This window comes from Quercus robur, chromosome 5 (assembly GCF_932294415.1).
Source record: "Quercus robur chromosome 5, dhQueRobu3.1, whole genome shotgun sequence".
In the NCBI taxonomy this organism is placed as follows: Eukaryota; Viridiplantae; Streptophyta; class Magnoliopsida; order Fagales; family Fagaceae; genus Quercus; species Quercus robur.
The window spans coordinates 1,333,559-1,353,941 of NC_065538.1; the positions used below are offsets into that span (position 1 = coordinate 1,333,559).

At 36.1% G+C, this 20,383-nt stretch overlaps 1 protein-coding gene across 1 annotated transcript; it reads left to right on the top strand.

Moving 5' to 3' along the window:
- Nucleotides 1–485: 485 nt before the first annotated feature.
- Nucleotides 486–4,167, top strand: LOC126724791 (GDSL esterase/lipase 1-like). Its single transcript, XM_050429182.1, has 5 exons — nucleotides 486–789; nucleotides 882–1,003; nucleotides 1,572–1,802; nucleotides 1,906–2,161; nucleotides 3,900–4,167. The coding sequence occupies exons 1-5, from the start codon at nucleotides 498–500 to the stop codon at nucleotides 4,133–4,135; spliced, it is 1,137 nt and encodes a 378-aa protein (XP_050285139.1). The 5' UTR covers nucleotides 486–497; the 3' UTR covers nucleotides 4,136–4,167.
- The last annotated feature ends 16,216 nt before the right edge of the window (nucleotides 4,168–20,383 follow it).

The window sequence follows — 20,383 nt, forward strand, 5'->3', positions numbered from 1 at the left end:
GTAGATCATGAGTAAGTCCACTACAATATTAAATTTTTTTAAAAGAAAAACTCTAAATAATTCTGAAGTCATAGCTAATGATAAAAGATTGTCGACATTTTTATAGTATCAAATGTTTAAGAAACACTTATTTTATATATAGTATTTTGTTAAATATGAAATAGATGTTAATTTTTATTTTCATATAAAATAAATAAATAAATTTGTTTTAAGCTTTGTCCCCCAAGTTTGAATTCTAGTTCCGTCCCTGCTTGGCCGACATACAAATAGTGGGCTTGTGGGCTTTAGTGGCAATTTAAGCCACCCACGTCAACAAACAACATGTCGGTAAAAAAATTTAAGCCACCCACGTCAACAAACAACATGCCACCGACAACTATCAATTCTTACTACTTAAAAGTTACGATAAACAAAGCATTCTGCATTTTTCTTTTTCTTTTTCTTTTTGACCAAGTAATAACGCAAAGTTCTCTATAAATGGCAAGTGCAACTAACTAATGAGAACAAAAGTGAACGAGGTTTATAACATGGTGAGTTTTAGCTTCCATTTCTATTTTTTGGTTTTGTTTGCAATCTTTCTTATCCCAACCCATAGTCTTGGTCGCATATGTCTGCCAAAACAACATGTTGCCCTATTCATCTTAGGGGATTCATTATTCGATGCTGGAAACAATGACTATATCAACACCACCACTGATAACCTAGCAAATTATGGACCTTATGGGGAGACCTTCTTCAACTACCCCACAGGAAGATATTCTAATGGACGTCTAATCCCAGATTTTATTGGTAAAATGCTATTGATCTTACCTTCTTTCTTCTTCTTCTTCTTTTTAAGAATTTGAATTGTTAGCACATTGATTGTTGAAATTTTATTACAGCTGAGTTTGCAAAGTTGCCATTCATTATGCCACATCTGTATCCCGGTTATCATCAGTATACTGACGGGACAAACTTTGCTTCTGCGGGAGCCGGGGCTCTTGTCGAAACTAACCAAGGATTAGTATGTATCTTTTACATCAAGTGTGTATATATATTATTTATACTAACATGTACAATACTGACAATATTGAAATATCACTCTCCAAGCTTTATTAGTAGGACAAGGAGAGATCTCATTTTGTCCAATGACTATCAGTATTAATTAGGCAGCTTTTCTTTTTAGAAGATATTTGGAAGCTTAATTAAATGTTTAGCGAAATTGATCATGTCGTGCTGAATAAAGAAATAAATATATAAATGATAGATAGGCTTGAAATTTGCATTGCCAATAGAGCTTTATCTAAATTATCTGATTGATTGATAGTGAGGTATGCAAATCATATGGTAGTGAACTAGAGGTTTTTGGCTTCCCTCTAGTACTTTGGTAAATTTTAGGTGACTATGACATGATACATATCTTAAAATGGTGACATGTTGGCTCTTGTCCAATGCTCGTGTGTTGGATGGAGACTGCACCTCTAGCAATAACTCATGTTGAAATAGTGTGCTTGCAATAACATATTACCCAAATTTCAAATGCCTGAGTATGCCATATATTCCTAATCTCCTTTTCTTTTAATTTGGGGCAGGTGATTGACCTAAAAACTCAACTACATTATTATAAGAAATTGGCGAAGCTGTTGAGGACAAGGCTAGGACATGAAGAAGCCAAGACATTATTGGCGAGAGCGGTTTACTTAATTAGCATTGGCAGCAATGATTATTTTGCCCTTTCCACCTCAAATTCAAGTGCTCTTCAAACCTACTCTCCGGAAGAATACATAGATATAGTGATCGGCAACTTAACAAGTGTGATAAAAGTAATAACATTCAATATTCAAAATAAATTGTCATTCTATTTAATTCTTGTTATTTACATTGGCAAAAATTTGTTATATTAAAAACCATATCTTGATGTGCTAGGGAATATATAAGAAAGGTGGAAGGAAAATTGCGATTCCAAACTTGGCACCGTTGGGTTGTTTGCCAATTGCAAGAGCACTAAGTCCGAATAACACAGGTGCATGCGTTGAGGAACTTTCAAAACTAGCAAAATTGCACAATGAAGCACTTTCTAAATCCTTGCAGGAGCTAGAAAATCAGCTCGATGGATTCAAATATTCAATAGCGGATACCTACACTTCTCTAAGTGAAAGAATAAATAACCCTTTGAAATATGGTATGTCAATAATTTTTATAGTGCATAATGTATTTTATTATTATTGGAGCATTAGCGTTAGTCTAGCTAAAATTTCCTTCTTATTATTATTTTTTTTAGAGAGTTTTAACTTATGACGTCCGCTCCTGATGATAACTCTTTATTATCATATCAAGACACCAATAAGTTTTTGGTGTAAGCAGAAATTGAACTCCAGATTTCTTATACAACTATCACTAGAACCCACAAATTTCCTTTTTGTTTATTTTAGCATAAGAGCTTACTTTTTCTATTTTGCACAATCACTTTGCAAAAACACCAACATCAAACTATCTATTATACACCATATTTTATTTAAATAATCATTTATTATAATTATTTTCATTTATATAGCTTGTTTCTCTCTCTCCACTCTTTGGGTGTGTTTGGGAGAGTAAAAAAATGGTGGGACTCAAGTGTTTTCCCCCATACCCACCAAAACAATTTCTCCTCAAAATAGAGAGAAAACTAGGTAAGGATAATTTGAGAGTAAATGACGAAATTACCATCTAGTTGCCCCTTTCTTTTTCTTTTACTTTTTTTTCTTAGCTTTTTCTTTACCTGGGCAATGCACATGGATTTCACCCTCTTTTTTTTTTTTTTTTTTTTTTTAACTTTCTTGTGATGTTGCCTTGTTTTTTTTTTTATTTTTTTTTTTTATTTTTTTTTCTTTTTTTTTCCTGGGTTGTGCCGTTGTGGCGTGGTACTTTCTTTTGTTTGTCTTCTTTTTTTTTTTTCTTTTTTTTTTTTATTAACTAGACATAATTTTTATTTTATAATAAATTTGGCTGACTCTTTTTGTTTTTTTAGCTAATCACTTTTTGAACGTCATTTTTTTATTTAAACTTATTTTTTTCTATACTTCTATTTTTTCATTCCCAAACAACAAAAAAGAGAAAAATCATAATATTTTCTACCTCTTCACGTTTTCACTGCTCCAACCAAATGAAGGTCTCACCTCTCACCTCCATCAGATCTCTCTCGTCCCAAACCCAGATCCATTGTTACAGCTTCTTCTTCTTCTTCCCAAACATCTGCCGCCACTTCTTCTTCCCAAACACATGTCGCTGTTGCTTCTTCCTATTCTGTCGCTTCTTCCTCTTCATCTACCCATGCTTCTTCTTGTTCTTACACCGCTGCTGCTGCTTCTTCTTCTTCCTCTTCTTCCACCGTTGCTACTTCTTATTCTCCTTATTCTTTCTTTCACCGCTGCTGCTTCTTCCATTATATGGTTTTTTGGGCTACCAATTGGATTTGATTTTAGGTTTGGGTTGATGGGTTTGAGCTGCCATTGGATTTGATGATTTGGGTTTTCTGGTTGATGGGTAGATCTAATTTTGTTAAGATCAAATTTTGTAATGGGTTGTGAGTTGTGGTGATGGTGGGGGCTGGTTGGTGGTGGGTTGTGGTGGAGGCTGCGTTTATGTGAGAGAGATAGTAAAGCAAAGAACAAAACAAAGAGGGAGAGGGATGAAACGAGGAATTGATAAAATATTCAGATTCAAAGCTGCAGTAATCATGCATATTTGCACTGTTACTGTAGCAAAAATGTAAATCAATAGTGTAATGGAAGAACTGATGTGGGAGTTTTTGAACAAAATTGTGTAAATTTCACGTCTTTTTTTATTATACACACTAATATGAGTGCTCTTATAGTTTGGTATTTATGTTCTATAAACTAAAAGTATCTCTGTTTTATTATTTTCTTTTTTTTCTGAAGGTTTCGAGATAAGCAAGATTGCATGTTGTGGAACCGGTCCATATAGAGGAATTTTTAGTTGTGGAGGGAAGAGATCTGTCAAAGAATACAAATTATGTCATAATGTTAGTGAATATGTGTTCTTTGACTCCATTCATCCCTCTGAAAAGGCCAACCAACAATTTGCTGAGCTAATGTGGAATGGAACTCCTAATATCACAGGACCTTACAATCTCAAAGCATTGTTTGAAAACTAATGAATGTAAATTCGATTTTTTTTTTTTTTTTTTTTTTTTGTAAAAAAAAAAAAGTGAATCATGTTATATTATCATTAAAATCTAAATAAGAATTGTATTTTTATACTGAAGTAATAAATATATTCAATATTTCAAGTTGTATGATCATACTCCACTTACAAGTTTCAAGATAGTCTTTTTGGATTCTCGGAATCCACTTAGGATTTAAAAATATATATTCCCATATTTTGTTGTAAATAACTCAAAGGAATCCTTATACTTAAGGGCAAAGAGATTCTCACTAAACCTTATTTTTAGGTTATGTGGATATCCTTCTCAAAATGTGGGTATCCATATTCCCATTACTCGGTAATTCTGTTTTCTTTAAGTGGACTTGCTGAGCTAATATGTGTATCAATAATTTGCTAAGCTATTATGGAGTGGAACTCCTGATATCATGAAACAAAAGATTGAACATTCTTATCCTTTTTAGCATTTACCTTTTATTTTGATTCATTCTTAGAAGGTTCAATTTTTTTAGAAGTTTTCTCTTGCCTCTATTCCTAGACTTCTTCTTAAATCTCCTAAATTGTTTAGCAAGGAAGGTTATTTGTTGCTCATACGATCATCCCTAGAGGAATCAATATCCTCTTCTTTGACAATTTTTAAGGCCATCGACTTGTTTTACTTGTCTGAGGTTGGTAAGCTCATATGTTTGTAATAATTCCTCAACCTTTATAGAATTTAAGTCCTTACTCACTTCTATGGTCATTACCTGAGGACTAAACCTCTTGTTTAAGGATCTCATAATCTTACCTGCAATCTTAGGTTCAACGATTTTATCTCCTAAGTTGAAACTTGAATTCTCAATATCATTTAGTTTGCATAGAATTCGTTGAAAGTTTCATCCTTGTCCATTCTAAGCTCTTCAAACCTAGAATTCTCAATGTCATCTGATGTTTTGAGTTTTTGACTGTTTTAGCACCTTCATGTGTTGTATCTAGTATGTTCCAAGCTTTATTCGCCCTCTCTACACTAGAGGTTCTCCTAATCTCTTCTTGAGAGATAGCAATGAATATTGTATTAAGACCTTTGCTATTTATGTTAGTTGCAATTAGTTACTCAGTGGACCACTGATCACTAGGAGTAGTACCAGTTTAGCCTTTGTTGACAAAGAGCCAAAATTTATCATCAATGGATTTGAGGAAAGCTCTCATGCACATTGTTCAGTAGGCATTATTGCAGCCATTGAAGAGCAACAAGATTGTCAAGTAGTGGCAGCTCCAGGATTTTTTTCTAAGGGGATCAATAAGAAGATAAATCTTAGATAGAAAATGAATATTGTGGTCTACAATATTTCTTTATTACAAATTTCTCCATAGTACTAGCAAGAAAATAAATATAAAACTATTAGTTCATTTGGCATATTAGCTTCATAATATAATGAACATAGTAATTATTATTGCTTAGATGAAATCTTGAAAATCATCCAAAGTTTTCAAATACAATAAAATTTCTAATCATTATTGCTAATGAACTTTAATTATCATTGCTCAAAATACTTCTATCTATTAGTTTGTTTTAACTCTTTACAATTCTTGTATTTAACAATTCAACTCAATTTTGACAACTATTGTTCTTTGTAACTGTATTGTGTGTTTGGGTCTTGATTATATGCCAACTTATTACTTCAACTTTTTTTCCTACTATTTGCAGGTCTCGTGTGATTTTCTACTTAATTATTTTATACTTTAAGCAAAAAGTTAGACAAACTGTTCCCAAATAGATGCTAAGAAAATTTTTGTTGTGTTAAACATTTTCTCTTATCTTCATTCAATCACTCTTGGCCTGTTCCACGCCCCTAATCCCTACTCAACAAATAACAAAAAAAAAAAAAAAAAAAAAGCACTTCAAATTCAGTAACTAATTTTAATTTTCAAGGTTTTAGATTAAATTAGCTTGTTGTTGGACTTTTTTTTGTTATTTAAAAATGCCAAAATATTAGTAAGAGGATTATATTTAAGGTTATTTTAGTTGTGATTAAAAAAATTTAGGGTCAAGTGTTCCAATTTTTATTTTAGAGGGTCAAAAAAAATATATTTTATATTTTATATTTTGTATATTCTTTCTTGCCAAGTCAGGGGGTTCATTTGAACCCCCTGGAACATGGCTAGCGCTGCCCATGTTGTCAAGGAAAGATTAATGGAGTCAAAGGTCACACTCAAGAAATAAATCTTAAACTAAGTTAACCTTGTTTTGATACCAATTACAAAGTACCTTTAGACCCCTTTGGTTGATATTAGAGTGGAATTAATAGTAAATAAGACCGAATGCAATGAACGGGACCAAAATGGATAGAATAGACCAAATAGAACCAAAGTGGACTGAATAGGACCAACTTAGACTGAATAGACTGAAGTTGATAGAATGGACTGAATATGACTAAAGTGGACTAAAGTACTCAACTGAAATATAAGAGAAACACATTTGTAGTGGTAAAATTCGGTTTAAAAATCAAATGAACAAAATAATGATGTTGTGAAGCCTTCAAAGTGGGGTAGCAAATATAGATATAGAATATATATGATATTAAGTTATGTTTATTAATTCTTATTTAAACATGCAATTCATGCATTCAAAATAATATAAGACATTCAATGTTTGGCACCTTGTTGTCAAACTGAATTTCGATGTATTTGGTATCATAAAAAGGGTGCACACAGTTGTTCTTGTAGTTGAATTTCTGGTTTGATTGCATGTTCTCTAAGCATATTTAGCATGCAAAGACTGGATGACTTTCCTATACTTGGTCATGGTGTGTTTTTTCTTCTATATGTCTTGTTGATGTTTCCAAAAAGGGTTTCCCATGGCATGAAAGTTGAAACTATAACTTCAACTTCAATGTTGTTTAATTTTTCTATGAGAGTCATTGCTTCTTATATAGATGGATGGGTTGAGCTTAGTCTAGTTATTTTAATTGTATTTGATTTTTAGGAGAGTAAGTCGGTCACACATCCTTTATTGTGAAGGAATTTGTGTTGCATACAAACATGCTTTAGAAGAATGTCAAAGACTTGCACGCCACTCTAAGAAAAACAATTCCTAATGTGAGTCTAAATACAAGCTACGTATTGGATATTAAAAAGAATGGTTGAAATTTGATTAGTTTTTGTCAAATAAATAAGGAATTGAAAAAAATAAAAAATATTTGTCAAATAAATATAAAATTAAAAATTATATTAAAAATTGTGAGGCTACCAAAATTTATGTGGTATAATATGGAAGAGCCAAAAAAAAAAAAAAAATCAAACGTCTTCAGTTATTATATATTATATATAGATATAGATTTTATCAAAAATATATAGATATAGATTATGTTGAATCTTTTTCTCCAAAAAAAAAAAAAAAATTATGTTCAATCTTTGGAAGCAGGTGCTCATTATATAAATAGGAGTTGGAAGAAATGAATCCACTATGATGCCATAGGGAGTTATCAAGGCAGTATCCAACTTAACTAAATACTCTCTCTCTACAACTATAAGTGTTTGTGGGGCGTGGGAGGCAAGAATTGAGGTTCAAGTCTTCAAACGGGAGCTTTACACACATATACACTTTGATATCTTAGATAAAATAAAAACTAAACACGTTAAAGAATTGGATTCCCCTGTCTCAATCAACTGAGTGTTAATTGAGATTGTGTCAATACACTTGCTTCAATTGATCAAAGGGCAATCAAAATTACAGAATCTACTTTTTTTAAGCGAGATTTTGGACAGTTGATATTGATCTTATGATTAAACAATACAACTCAAACAAGATTACAAGTCATGGAATTTTTCAACCTCTAAAACCTGACCATTATATTTTTTTTTTTTATTAAGTTCAAATTATGTTATTATAAAATGTATAGAATCGAGATTTTAACGATAATATATACAAATGTGATCATAGAATTAGATTCTTTCATAAAAATAAAAAAATGAAAGAGAATACATCATGAGTTATAGGCTAGTATATACATAATGTCCATGGTAACCACCTGCTTCCAAAGATTCAACATAATATAATCTGTCATCCAAGGTTAGAAAATGAAAATCGGCAGCTCAAAGCAAAGTGTATAAAATTCCAAAGATTATATATTAATTTGATAGTTTGAATATGTTTGATTATTGTGGGTTCTATATTGGCGTGTGTCAACTAGATCTAGTCATTTATTTTATATTGAATTTTGTTTAGCTATAAACAGGTTGGGAAAACAAAATGCAGGGAAAATATTTTTACTTTATATTTTCTTTTTTAAAAAGGACCTATAGCAGCAATTTTTTTAATAGTAATAAAAAAATTGTCAAACCCATGGGTTGGGTTGAGTTGGACTTATGTAATGGGTTAGGTTGGGTTGAATTTTCTTTAACTCACCATGGTGGGTTGCTGGGTCAAAAAATCCCCTTAACCCAACCCAACCCGACCCATGCACACTCCTACTTTTCACTACAAATTCCAGTACTTCAAAGCTACCCTCAAGAAGAATACGTAGATATGGTGATTGGCAACTTGACAAGTGTGATCAAAGTAATAAAAATTTAAATTGAATATTCAAAATGAATTGCTATTCTACTTAATTCTTTTTGTTTATCCTTTTGTAAAGTTTGTTTTACTTTATAATCATATGTTGATGTGCTAGGAAATATATAAAAAAGGAGGAAGAAAATTTGTGATTCCGAACTTGGGGCCATTTGGTTGCTTGCCATTCGCAAGAGCACTAAATATGGCCTTGGGAAACACAGGTGCATGCTTGCAGGAAGTTAATCCAATAGTAAAACTGCACAATGAAGCACTTTCTAAAGTCCTACAAGAGCTAGAGGGTGAACTCAATGGATTCAAATATTCCATAGTCAATTCCTACACTTATCTAAGTGAAATTATAAATAGCCCTTCAAAATATGGTATGTCATGGCAATTTTCATGGTGTATACTATATTCTTATTATTGTAATCATGGCAATTTTCATGAATGTGAGATGAGGGAGTATTATTTTCCGTGCTCCGAGAGTACCTAAGAATTATTCATACTATACAATTTGATTATTCTAGGGGTTGTCGAAAACCTTTTTCTGTGACCAAAATACCCCTTCAAAAATATCACATTTTAGCGTGGTAAAGATTAAAAATATGCAACAATTTACTGCTATTTTGGTCAATAGCTGGAATGTAAAGCTGAGTACATCATGTTTTCCGCAAAAGATGTCTTTGCATTTACGTAAAAGCCAACAAGAGTCGTCAAAGCTAAGAATGATAATATTTTTTTTTTACTCAAAAAAAAAATAATAATAAGTTTTTTTAAATGCATGTTTAATTTATATCAACTCATAAGCTCAATTTTTAACTTTTTAATTTTTATATATAACTTTTTTTTAAAAGAATTACTTTAACATACTTTTAGTAAAAAAACTTTCAGCAAAAAATTAGATAAGTTGTTTCCAAGCGACACAAAGTGAGTTTGGCCATGTGGCACAATGTGATTAGCTTAAAGTTAGCTTTATCAAATGAAAAAAAAAGAGTTTACTATGCCGTCTTTATAGACAAAACGGCTAGTATTCGATAAACATGCCCATACTGTTCAAAATATCAAAATTGCTCTCCTTTGATGCTTTACAAAACTAGAAGTGGTAATTCGTGTCATGAGTCGAGTTTGTGTCGTGTTAAGTTATGAGTGTTTGGCTGTATGGGTTGACCTGAACCCAATCTGTTTAGTAAACGTGTCAGAAATCCTCAACCCAAGTACAGCTTATTTATTAAATAGATCCACCCAACCTGACATGTTTAAAACGTTTAATTAACAAGTCATGTAAAAGTTAATACAAATGACCCATTTAGTAATCTATTTGAATAATAAATCATACCTAACCAATATAATTTTTATCAATTCTCATATATCTAAAATTAAAATACAATTACAACTATAAATATAATAATAAACATATATATATATAAAATAAAAAAAAATAAAAAACCCATAAATTAAGCAATAATATCAAAATAACTAATAACTTTATAAGCTAAACGGATCAGACGAGTTCGTATGTTGAACACAAACACGACCCGCTTATTAAACGGGTTACTCATGTCAAGTTGAATATGACTCGAACTTGTTTAGCCTTAACCTAGAACTTGTTTATACTTTATAAACAGGTTAGTCGTGTCAGATTCATGGGTCGTGTCAAATTTTCTCACCTCTATATGAAACTGGCTCATTAACTTACCAAAAATGGTAAAAGGCAAGCTTTTAAAGAAATTTAAAGTGCAATAACAATGGAATTAGAAAAAGGATTTTACTAACCTATGCACTTAGGACATAAAGAAAAATTATTGAATACTCCAGAAGTACCATAAATACGTATTCTCCTCTCTCACATGAATTGTGAGTCTCACCATAAATTTAATTAGTGAGACTCACAGTTATGTGAGAAGTAGAAGTACGCATTTATGATACTCCGGGAATATCCAATACTTACTCAAGGCATATATTAGGGAAATATTTAAAGAAACCTTTTTATAAAAAAATGAAAAAGTTATTAACATTGTGACAATTTTTTCAGATCTTCATAAAACAGTTTCTAAAAATGAATAGTTAATGCATGCCTTTCTTCAAAATATACTAATGAATCGCAAAATTTCCGAAGAATATTAATTATTTAATAATTAAAAAAATTACCAGCTTATTTTGTAAAATGCCCGCATTGTAAACCGAAGTCAAATCCGGGTTGAACAGCTCGAAATTCTGCTCCGAGGTGTTTGGTTTAAGGTTCTCATTAAACAAATCGTAAATGTAAGTTGGAAAGGTCCTGTTCGGCATCAACGGAGTTCCTTGCCCCGAATTCTCGTGTTTCACGAGATTCGCAATATACGACAATGCGTAGTTCTTGTTCGCATCGGTTGGTTGCAGTCACCCTTGGAGGGCCACCCAGTTAGGGATGGCAATTTATATCCGACCCGCGGATACCCGGTCCGGCCCGACCCTAATGGGCCGGATTTTACCCGGTCCGATTTATTATAGGGTCGGGTATGGGTTTTAAAAAAAAAAAAAAACCCGAAGCGGGTCCGGGTCGGGTCCAGGTTTTGTAAAAACCCGACCCGAACCCGAACCCGGACCCGACCCGTTTATATATATATAAGTTAAAAATACTAAAATACCCTCGTATATATATAAGTTATAAAAAAAAACCCTAACCCCATATTCCCATTTCACACAATCAGTCGCCTGCCTACTCCTATTCTCCTCTCCCACTCTCACTTGGTCAGTCCCTCTTCATTACACCTAGTCTCCGATCTGTCACCGTCGGCCTGAACATCTGTCACCGCCGGCCTAATTAGCCTGAAGCCCTTCATCGCCGGCCATCACTTGCACCTCCAACCGCCTCGCTTCCTCCATTTGTCTCCACCGGACCACCTCGTTCTCTATCTTTTTTTCTTCTTTTATTTCTTTTCTGGGTTCATTTCGTGTCAATCATGTGAGTTGTTTGTGATTGTGTTAGGATTTGTGTTTGTGTTTGTGTTTGTGTTTGTGTTTGTGATTTTGAAAGGGAAAACATAAATCTGAAATTTTTGTGTTTGTGTTTGTGATTTTAAATGGGAAAAATCATAAATCTGAATTTGTGTTTGTGTTTGTGATTTTGAATGGGAAAATTATAAATTTGAAATTTTTGGGTTTGTGTTTGTTCAGGATTTGTGTTTGTTTTTGTGATTTTGAAAGGGAAAATCATAAATCTTTGGTCATTGTTCATCCATGATTTCCTGGTGGTTCTTTTTATTTTTCAATTTTTCAATTTTCATCCTTTGATTTCTTTGATTTTCTCTACCTAGGTATACTCCTGCTAGTATAAAAAAAAAAAAAAAAAAAAAAAAAAAAAAAAAAAAAAAAATTATGTTTGCCCAAAATCAAGGCTTGAATCTGGGCAAACACATTCTCAAAAAATCTGGGCAAACATTTTTTATTTAATTTTTGGGCCACGGTATGGGCTTTAAGCAGAATTTTTTTTTTGGATTGGGCCACGGTTTAGGCCCAAATCGTGGCATGGCTACGGGGCCCGCGGGTACCCGACGGGCCGGGTTTGGGGTTAAGAAAAAAACCCGTTTAATAAACGGGCCAGGTCCGGGTTTTTGGGACAGACCTGCGGGTCGGGTCCGGATATGAAAAAACCCGGTCCGAACCCGACCTGTTGCCATTCCTACACCCAGTTTCAGCAACGACGATGTCCACGTCGCCATATCCGATCTCTTCCATCGCCGAGTGAACAGCGTCGAGCTGCACATCAAACATGTTGGTGTAGGTCAAGCCCGTGACTTCGTCCAGAACGCCGTCATTTGCTTTGAACAGGGCGGTCCAGAGTTTTATCTGTGTATTCGAAAAACGGGTACAAGTTGATCATGAAGGGTGATAATAATTTTAAAAGGGCTATAATAATTATTTCTTAATATATTTTTAAATGGAAAAATTTTTTATATACGCTAAACAATTATAAAAATAAAAATAAAATCATAAAAAATAACTCAGGTTGAAAGGTCTATGCATGGCAAAAGCTTCTTTGATTTGAAGGTGACTTATGTTTAAGGGTCCATTTGGATGCAACTGAAAACTGAAAACTGAAAACTGAAAACTGAAAAACATTGTAGCAAAATAATTTTTAAATGTGTGAATAGTACCGTGAGACTCATTTTTAATTAAAAAAAAAAAAAATTGCTAAAAAGTGAGGTTTGTGAGTCCCGTGACTGAAAAGTTGATTAAAATGTGCTGGAAAAGTTGCTGAGGTGTGCACTGTTCACACCTTTCCAGTCAACAATCATCGCACAGAAAAAGAAAAAGAAAAAAAAAAGGGGTGAAACACGTTTTGCATCTAGACGTGGACGCAAAACGCAGTACCCAAACGGAGGCTTAATCTTTGGAATTTAGTTCCTCCAAAAGTTTTCAATGTAAAATAATAATAATAATATATAGCAAGTTGTTAATAGTAAATAAAAAATAATAATATCCGTAATGGGTCTAAATGAGTACAGATATATGGCAATGGGATGAGGGGGTTGGGTTAGGAGTGCCCTGTACCATTCTCATTCTCCTCTTCAAGACTAGAAAATACAGGTTGAATGTATTTTTCTATTTCTAATTTGGTGATTTTGACATTAATGAAATAGTGATGAAATAATGAAATAGTGATGAAATAAAAATTAAGTGACAAGTTTGTAGTTGTTCCTATCCAAACCTATCATTCACATCATTTTTCAACTTACAATTAACAATTTACCACTGGAATTTCTATGGAATTATTGTTTTCGCAATGGCATACTGCTTTAAGAAAAATCTTCCTAACGAATAACAATACGGAGGAGCTGAATTCCCAGGATATATATAATAATCTAAGCTTTTATTGGTAAGAAATAAATACTTTTGCAAGAGAATGTATAGATATGCAGTACATGAAGCATCTATATATATCCCAAAACGTTTATTCCTCGACCAAAGAAAACAAGTTATATTAATGATATGTCCCTGTGATAGATTCTCAATAAATATATATATATATATATATATATGTGTGTGTGTGTGAGAGAGAGAGAGTGTGAGAGATATATATATATATATATATATATATGTGTGTGTGAGAGAGAGAGAGAGAGAAAGAGATATGCCACACCTAATTTGTAGATAACGGAGGAAAGACAAGTTGGACCATGGTTGTCTCATCAAGATGGAAAAAAAAATTACCATTTAATTACAAATGAGAATTATTCGAAGTTTTAAGACTAATTAAATACATGAAAATAAAACTAGCCTTTATTCATTGTTAATTAAATATAAATAAGGACAATATTATTTAAAAAGTATATTTCAACTTAATTATGTATCAAAATGTAACTTGACATTTGTCTTTTAAATCTCAATAATTAAAATATGACTAATTTTGCACTAAACTTTTTTACCAACTTTAGAGTTAGACAATACATACTTTAAATACTCTTGTATAAACAAAATTATGTTTTCATATCTTATCTACCACCTAATTTTAAGAACAAAAATCAGTCTTGAGAACAAAAAATTTGATGAACTGATCACTATGATGATAAGGAAAATAAAAGTACGGGGATAGGTAGAGCTCTTGTTAAATCAACTGGATAAAGAAATAAAGAGGAACCACTGGGACAGTAGAACGTGACTAGCTTTGTAAAAGTACTGTCAACTAAGTATTGGCAGAGAGAATGAACTCCACAGTGCTCTCAAGGGAAGAACAAGAGGAGCTGGTATGTAGCAAGAAAAAAGTAAAGGACGTTAGCCATGAGGGCTACCAAGGAAGACAAGATGCTGTCCTGAAACCTCCATACCTTGAGCAGGGAGGGTGGAGTGAGGCAAAATCTTTCAAGGAAAAGCTTATTGGGGATAAATCGGGGGCTTACACCCAAGCTTTTAACTTTAGCGACATCATGGAGGATGATGAGGAATCTGATGAAGAGGTCGAAAACCTCCGTGAAGGGTTGGTTGCTGTCAAACTCTCCAAGGACTTCAAGAAGAAGATCCGTACTCCATGGACAAGGGCACTCATTGTTAAAGTCTACGGCAGGGGGGTGAGTTTAAACTTCCTTCATAGCAGATTGTTAGCCATGTGGAAGCCCGTGGGAAGATTAGATTGCGTCGACTTGGAGCAGGGATTTTTTCTGACTAGATTCTACTTGAAAGAGGATTATGAAGCTACCCTTCAGAGGGGACCTTGGTTCATTGGAGAGCATTTTCTCTCCATTAGACCATGGGAACCAAACTTTCGTCCAGAATCGACAAATGTCACTTCGGTGGCTGTCTGGATTAGGCTTAACGGACTGCCAATCGAGTACTATAACTCAGAAGCTTTGCTTCAAATTGGGAAGTCCATTGGCAATGTATTAAGGGTTGACACACACACTGCGAACGAAGCGAGAGGCAGGTTTGCTAGACTTTGTGTTCAGATTGATGTGGATAAACCGTTGGTGACAGCGGTGTTAATAGGGAGGTTCGAACAACCAGTTTGTTATGAAGGCATTCAAAAATTATGCTTTTCCTGTGGAAGAATGGGTCATAGGAAGGAAAATTGCCCATACACGGTCCGTCCAAATCCGCCGGCGAAAGAAGGGATGACAGCAAATGACAGGGACGGTGAAGGATGGTCATGCGATATGCATGTACCGCACGGACCTGCAGAGGGAATGGAGAATAACGGATTCATGCATGGGAATGTGGCTGAGGCGAGTCAGGGAAGTACGTACAGGCCTTGGACTGTAGTGGCGCGAAGGAGGAACGTGCCAAAAAATCAAAGGAGTGGAGGGGTCCAGGCTGTGCTGGATAACGGACGGCTAAAACATGAGCAGAGGAAAACAGAGGGTGAAGCTAAGTTTAAGTTCACAACGGGAAGGAGATTCGTGACTGATGGGCTAGGTAGAGAGTATAAAAGGAAATTAGACACACCTAAAGTGTTGGATCAAGCCCAAAGAGCAAGCCCAATAGACGGCACAAGACCAAGCCACGCTAATGCGAACCACTTTTCTTTACCTCACAAGTCTGCTAGGCTAGCTACGTTTTTAGATCATCAGGTGGTGAGTGCTGCTTCTTTGAATGTTGTTGGGTCGGGGATTGTCAAGATGGGCCCAGTTGGTAGCCGTGGAGTTGAGATAGATGGAAAGGGTGTTATTTCAGAAGCCCAAAGCAGCCCTTCAGTCAAGGGCAAGAAAGTAATTGCTAGAAATAAAGCCAGGAACAAAAATATCAACGAAGATTCAGGCAGCAACAAGACCCATTTCAACTTAACTTCTCTAACGCCTAAAATTCTCAGCAGAGATGGAACTGACCTTGATCCTAGCACAATTTTCTCCTTTTCTACTGCCGCCAATACCGAGATGGGTAAGCTTCCTAACCTTGAGACCTGTGGGTTTATCAATAGAGGCGACTGTGGTATTGAGAGAGAAGACGTCGCCGGTGAGGGGGTGGTCCGATCGCCGTTCGAAGGAAGCCGGGAGGATGGCGGAGGCGCCGGAAAGATGGGGGGGCTGTCTTCCAGCTCCGGACCTGACGTGGGGACTGAAGATTCAGCAGCTTCAGCACAGGTCCACCACGGTACAGGGGCAGAGACAGACCTTGATGGTGGTGAGCCCGGAGGAGAAGTAATGGAGTTTGAAGAGGAAGGCGGAGCAAATCCCTTCTTGTGATGAGTGTCGTTCTCCTATCCTTCCATTTTTATGAATATTTTAGTATGGAATAGCAGGGGCGTCCTGAAGCCTAATTTTCAGGAGTATGTTAGAGAGCTAGTCAGGGTACACAATCCAGCCATTTTAGTGATTATGGAGACTAGATTAGGTGGCGAAAGAGCCAAGGGAATCACGGATAGGCTACCGTTTGACGGCGCCATTCACACTGAAACAATCGGGTATGCTGGAGGTTTATGGCTTCTTTGGAACTCAGACCTCGTGGAGGTGGTGCAGCTGGCTGATACGGAGCAGGAAATTCATATGGAAGTGAAGGTAATTGCCTCTAATCTTTCTTGGATTTTGTCTGCTGTATATGCTAGTCCTAGGAGTGCAGAGAGGTATATTTTGTGGGAAAATTTAATTAAAGTTGCTGGTTTACATAATAAACCGTGGGTTATAGCCGGGGATTTCAATGAACCTCTGCTTGGTGAGGATAAATTTGGAGGAAGACCTGTTAGTATCTCGAGGTCCCTCCTTTTCAAAGACTGTCTGGATAAATGTAATATGGTTGACTTGGGATTTTCCGGTCCCAGGTACACGTGGACTAATAGGAGAGACCTAAACAGCCTTATTCAAGAGAGAATTGACCGGTTTTTCACAAACCCGAGTTGGTGCCTTTTGTACCCAGAGGCTAGAGTAACTCATTTAACTCGCTGCCACTCCGACCATTGTCCGGTTCTTATGGAGACAACCCCTAGGAGAGTGAATCACCTTAATAGACCTTTCAAGTTTCAGAGTTTCTGGTTATCTGATCCTTCTTTCCCTGGGGTTGTGATGAGGGCTTGGAATCAGTCTAGAAACCTCCCGGCCTCTATAGAGAAGTTTACTAGTGAAGCGACTCAGTGGAACAAGCATCAATTTGGCAACATTTTTGTGAAAAAGAGGAGGTTAATGGCTCGGCTGAATGGGATTCAGAGAGCCATATCTTCTAACCCAACCTCCCCTCTCATCGAGTTGGAGAATCAACTGCACAAGGATCTCGAGATTGTTCTGAATCAGGAAGCGGAGTTGTGGACCTTAAAATCTAGAATGAACTGGATGGTGTTGGGAGACCGAAATACCTCCTTTTTTCATGTTTCCACTCTTGCTAGAAGGAAGAGGAATATGATCAATGCAGTAAAGAATGAGGTTGGGGACTGGATCACAGAGGAAAGAGAGGTTATGAACCATTTTAGAGAGGGATTTATGAAGTTATATACTACTTCCCAAGTGATGACTAAGTGGAACATTGTTAAGTGGACCAGTTGGCAGGTTAGGCTCACAGAGGAAGAGAAAAGTAGTCTTGATATGCCGGTGTCGGATGAAGAGATTACTATTGCCTTATGGTCTTTAAAGGCTTTCAAAGCCCCAGGGCCCAACGGGTTACACGCCGGCTTTTTCCAGAGATTCTGGCTTACGGTGGGGAATTCAGTTAAGGAAGAGGTTTACCAAATTTTCCTTCAAAGGAAAGTTCCGGAGTACCTAAACAGCACTAGTATTGTTCTTATTCCGAAAATCCAAAGTCCGGAATCTATTGGTAATTACCGGCCTATAAGTCTTTGTAACTCGATCTACAAAGTCATCACCAAAATCATAGTTGGTAGGTTGCGGCCATATTTAGATAAGCTTATAGCTCCTTGTCAAGCGGCCTTTGTTCCGGGTAGAAGAGGAGTAGACAATGCTATAATTGTTCAAGAGATTATTCACTCTATGGAGAAGACCAAAGGGAAAGGTGGTTACATGGCTTTGAAGATTGATTTGGAAAAAGCTTATGATAAGCTTGAATGGAGTTTCATTAGAGACACCTTGATTAGATTCAATTTGCCGAAGAACTTAGTTGAGCTAATCATGAGCTGTGTATCGTCTGTTTCGACTTCTATTCTCTTCAATGGAGGGACTTTAGACTCCTTCAAGCCCACTAGAGGTATAAGACAAGGAGATCCTCTTTCTCCTTATATATTCATTATGTGCATGGATTACTTGGGGCAATTAATTCAGGAAAAGTGCGCTGAAAAAACCTGGATTCCTGTTAAGGCCTCTAGAAGTGGGCCGGATTTTTCTCATCTTTTCTTCGCAGACGACCTGCTTCTGTTTGCGAGAGCTAATCCTGAAAATTGTGCAACGATTAGAGGAGTTCTGGATGATTTTTGTAGCCAATTCGAGCAAACCATCAGTGAGGCCAAATCTAGGGTCTTTTTCTCCCCCAATTTGGATAAAGACTATAGGGATGCCTTAGGTGACATTCTCGGTTTTCAATCTACTCCCAACTTGGGTAGATACCTCGGGTTTCCTTTGAAACACCGCGGAGCTTCCAGCCAAGATTTTAATTTTGTGCTTGAAAAGGTTAAGAAGAAGCTTGCGGGGTGGAAAGCAAATCTTCTTTCTATGGCTGGCCGAGCTGTTCTAATTCAAGCCTCTACTTCGGCTATTCCAGCTTATGTGATGCAGAATAACTTACTGCCTGGGAAGATTTTGGATGGCATCGATCGAGTGAATAGAAATTTCCTTTGGAATTCCTCTAGTACTAAGCAAAGTATGCATTGGGTAGGGTGGAGAAAGGTCACTTCCCCTAAGGAGGTAGGAGGATTGGGATTGCAAACCGCCAAGGGAAGGAACACGGCTCTTCTTGCTAAACTCAATTGGAGGTTCCATACGGAGGGTGAGTCTCAATGGGCTAAGGTTCTTAGATTGAAATATTGCACCCATCAGAGGTTAAACTCCAGAAATGAAGCTAATCTTCCTGGTTCTCGTACGTGGAAGAGCATGAAGAAAGGAGAAGAAATTTTCAGGAAAGGCATTAAATGGATTCCTGGGTATGAAAGTAACCTTAGCTTTTGGAATGATAGTTGGGCTAACATGGGTACTCTTAGAAACATCATCCAAGGTCCTCTTACTTTTGAATCCTCTAATCTCAGAGTTAAGGATGTTGCTGATATGGGTGGATGGAAATGGGACCGGCTTCATATAGATCTCCCTGAAGAAGTTAAAAGGGATATTCAAGCTACCCCAATTCCTTTTGTAAGAAGGAATGAAGATAGATTGGCTTGGAAGCTTTCTCCGAGAGGTTCCTTTGAGCTGAAAAGTGCTTACTTACTTGCCATTGATCATTTGCCTGACCCAGGTTTCCAAGGTAAGTGGATATGGAAGCTAGACACCTTACCGAGGATTCAAATGTTCTTATGGAAATGCATGCATCAAAGCATAGGTGTTAAGGAGTGCTTACAAGCTAGGGGGATGTTATTAGACACGGCTTGTCCTCACTGTCTTAGCAGATCTGAATCCATTTTGCATGCTTTGCGGGACTGCCATGTGGTTAAGAAAATATGGCATCAATTGGGTGTGCACCCTTTGGACAGCATCTTTTTCTCTTCCAACCTTCAAGAGTGGTTAGTGAGTAATTGCTCCTCTAAGAGCATCCGGGTAGCAGGTCAAGCCCCTTGGAATCACATCTTCATGTTTGCTGTTTGGTTGATCTGGCAAGGTAGAAATAAATTAGTTTTTGAAAACAAAAGGCTGAATCCAAAAATTGATGGTGATATTGTCTATAAAGCAATAGAGTACTTTCACTGTGCTGGGAAGGTGTTGATGTCAAAGCACAAGATCATAAAGCAAATCAAGTGGGATAAACCTACTAATGGCTGGAGGAAGCTTAATGTTGATGGAGCTTCCATGGGGAATCCAGGTATGGCTGGAGGTGGCGGTTTATTAAGGGATGATGAAGGTAACTGGCTTGGGGGATTTGCTAGAAGAATAGGCTTTGCTAATAGCTTTACTGCTGAATTATGGGCTCTCCGCGATGGCCTTATGTTGTGTAATCAGCTGAATGTGCAGGCGGTCAATATAGAGTTGGATGCAAAATCTATAGTTGATGCCATTAATCTTCAAGGTAAGTCAAACTCTGTGGTGTCTTCTATTTTGGAGGATTGCAGACATTTGATTGCTATGATTCCCCAAACAACAGTTACTCACGTTTTCAGGGAAGCCAACCGGAGTGCTGACTGTCTAGCAAACTTAGGTCTTAAATTAGATGTTG

Coding starts and splice junctions, on each gene's coding strand:
- LOC126724791 (XM_050429182.1), top strand. CDS start 498: ATGAGAACAAAAGTGAACGAGGTTTATAACATGGTGAGTTTTAGCTTC. Junction 1,004..1,571: donor TCGAAACTAACCAAGGATTA/GTATGTATCTTT, acceptor AATTTGGGGCAG/GTGATTGACCTAAAAACTCA. Junction 2,162..3,899: donor AAATAACCCTTTGAAATATG/GTATGTCAATAA, acceptor TTTTTTCTGAAG/GTTTCGAGATAAGCAAGATT.